Genomic DNA, 2,942 nt, shown 5'->3' with positions numbered 1-2,942 from the left:
GCCCATGAGTCTTGTGTTATAAATTGTTATGACTCCGTTGTGGTTTATTGTGCCTCACATGTTATTATCATCATTGTTCCCTTGCCGGGATGTTGTTTCATATTATGTTCCCTTGCCGGGATATTGTTGAGATATCATTGTCCTTTGCCGGGATGTTTGTTTGATATTATTGTTCCCTTGTCGGGATGTTTGTTTGATATGATTGTTCCCTTGTCGGGATTCCTTGTGATTATGTTGGCTTGTAAATGGGAGCGGGTGGTACGCCTACCACAAGATATAATGAAACGGGAGCGGGTGGTACGCCTACCACAAGATATAATGAAATGGGAGCGGGTGGTACACCTACCACAAGGTTGAAAGAGGAGAAAATATTTGAAATGCATAAGAAAGAGTGACAGTGTGTCTCTCTAACCCCTTAGAAAGAAGTGAAATGACTCAAAGAGTCAAGTGAATGTGTGCCAAACGAATCATAAAAACTGCTGATATGAAACCAGTATGCAGTAATTCAAATTGCTCCTGATCAATTAAACAAAATCTTGGCTCACACCTAAGGCAGTGCATGCATCGCCTTGTCACTCGAAAAAAATAGAAGGAACTAATAACTTTCTTGAAGAATTGAGCATATGGGTAAAGATAGGGGAAAGAAACATTTTGTACCAGTATATCCATACTCTTCATTTGTCTATTATTTGATCTGAGTTCTTAATCACAGTGCACTAGCTACCATTAAATTCACTAAACTTTCGTATACATCCTGTTGACCATTAGACATAGCCAACAAATAGTGATGGATAATTTTGAAGCAATAATTCTGGTGGTGTGATCAAGCTGGTGCTTTTCCAGGAAGAAGATGGGCACGGTCGGGGGAGGAATGAGCTGCAGAGCAACATGATCGAACGTTCAACAGATTCTTAGGCAGAGCTCTTCTAAAACTCTTCCTCTTCCTTTCTTTCTTCGGCCCCTCCTTGATCACGGGCTCCTGTATGAAATGTGAAACATATTTACTTCTAATCAATCTTTTTGGTTTGTTATATGCCAAATGATGTTGGTTCTGTATATGTTTCGCTATTCCAGTTGTTGTGCAACTTTGATCTTTAACGAAATATTTTTTCGTTAGATGCATGCCTCAGTGTGGGTCCATTAACTTCCCTAGAAGAAAAAACTGACTCAGAATAAACTGGATAATTCTGCAGCTTTTAACTAATAGTTTAAAAAAATCTGTCTGTCATAAGAAATGAAAAGTTTCATTCAACTCTACATATTGATAGATTACCTGTTTTAACACAACAATTAGTAATGTTTTCCATAGCTCTCTATTTTAATGTGTACCAAACCACCTCTCACTAATTTTATGGAAGTGGAATATCGTCAATGTGCACACATTCTCAATTGGACTTCTTAGTTATGGTCAGCTTATGTCCTTTCAGAAATGAAAAAATTGGAAAATGAAAAAAAGGGGCTCCATCTCTGGTTTGTGTATATACTGAGGAAGATAATATTCCAAACCATCTATAATTGACAGAAAGAATCATATGCTTACCTTTGTTAATGGTTGTATGGTAGCAACCATAGGGACAATTGGTGTGGTAGCTGCAATTGGGGTTGTGTCCTTAAATACATTCTTCTTACCTGCATGACACATTAAATGGTAAAAAGAAAAAAAATTATAGTTATATACACTGACCTTAGAATTAACTTTTGACATCATCAATGTAATTTAACTTTCTTTAACAGGTCAATTCTCATTTTTTTTCTAGGATACAAATCAATGTTATTAAATAGATTTATTTGGAATAATCTTTTAAGTAAATAGACTGTGTAATACTATTTAAATCATGAATCACGAAATACAAATTCTAAGGTTGGTCTAGGAGAGTCTATTAAGCTTTTCTCCTCGTCGCAGTTTGGAAAATTTTAATTTGTCAACTGGCAAATGATCCGTACATATATACATTTAAGTATCATATGTAATGATATTTCTATTGGTAACTACAGTTTTATGGTTGCTACCTCTTGATAATTACTGAAAGAAAACATACCAATATTAACTTCATTCTTCTTGTTTTCAACATTGTTATTTGTGAAGTAAACTCTAAAACTTGGTGAACCAGGACAATTATCCTCCTCAACATGACGCTTAATCACCCTCTCATCATCTTTATAATTGTCATTATCTTCATCTTCAACATTTCCAAGATCCCCTTCTTCTTCTTCCTCAACAATTGCTTCTATCAATTTTGCTACCCTTTCCTTTTCTGCTTCTACTTTTTTCATATCCTTATAAACAGACTCCTCTTTTCTTAGGCTTTCTTTCTCATACTCGTCTAGGACTTGATCAGAAAGCAATTCTTTCTTAAAAGATGTAGACTGTTTGGATGTTCGTCTGTTGATACGCCTTTTTTTTCTTATATCATCTAAGCGATATAGGAATTTTGGGGGTACCCTAGTTGGTGTAGCATTTATCTTAGATACTTCACCACCCATTTTTGTGAATTTTGCAAGAAAGGTTAAAAAAATAACAACAAGAACAACACCAACTCTACCACAATATAATTCCAAATAAGTTACGGTCGGCACGGTTTACGAGAGAAGTTGATAAGCCAACGTAAAACTAGTCAATTTAGGATAACGCAAACCGAAAAAAAGATGGTAAAATGCAATTTGAGGGGATGAAGAGTGAGGATTACTAATCGATCAAACAAGATATTGAATGAATAGTTGCATGCTTAGGAATTGAAAATTTGTAGATTCATAAACTTATTCTTTATTATAGGGGGTATAACAAAGGCCCTAAAAGAGGAGGAGAATTTGGCTACTAAATTTGTCTCTATTTTTAGGAACTGCAGGTAAAATTAATGATATAAGGGTTAAATTTAATTATCCGCCTTCAAGGAAAAGGCGTCTAGGGTATTCAAGAAATGCATGCATATATATATATATAT

The 2,942-nt window shown here is 35.0% G+C and overlaps 1 protein-coding gene across 1 annotated transcript; it reads right to left on the bottom strand.

The window, feature by feature from the left end:
• On the bottom strand, positions 593–2,910 carry LOC109241059. The gene is made up of 3 exons (XM_019407773.1): positions 2,040–2,910; positions 1,541–1,629; positions 593–979 (listed from the first exon to the last, which is right to left on the bottom strand). Exons 1-3 carry the CDS (start codon positions 2,482–2,484, stop codon positions 824–826), a joined length of 690 nt encoding a protein of 229 aa, XP_019263318.1. The 5' UTR covers positions 2,485–2,910; the 3' UTR covers positions 593–823.

This window comes from Nicotiana attenuata, chromosome 1 (genome assembly GCF_001879085.1).
Source record: "Nicotiana attenuata strain UT chromosome 1, NIATTr2, whole genome shotgun sequence".
NCBI classification, from domain to species: domain Eukaryota; kingdom Viridiplantae; phylum Streptophyta; class Magnoliopsida; order Solanales; family Solanaceae; genus Nicotiana; species Nicotiana attenuata.
This window is presented reverse-complemented; position numbering and strand designations above follow the sequence as displayed.

Excerpts from the sequence above, each read along its gene's own strand:
- LOC109241059 (XM_019407773.1), bottom strand. The coding sequence starts at position 2,484 with ATGGGTGGTGAAGTATCTAAGATAAATGCTACACCAACTAGGGTACCC. Across the intron at positions 1,630-2,039 it reads GAAGAATGAAGTTAATATTG|GTAAGAAGAATGTATTTAAG; the intron begins GTATGTTTTCTT and ends TGTGTCATGCAG. Across the intron at positions 980-1,540 it reads CCATACAACCATTAACAAAG|GAGCCCGTGATCAAGGAGGG; the intron begins GTAAGCATATGA and ends CATTTCATACAG.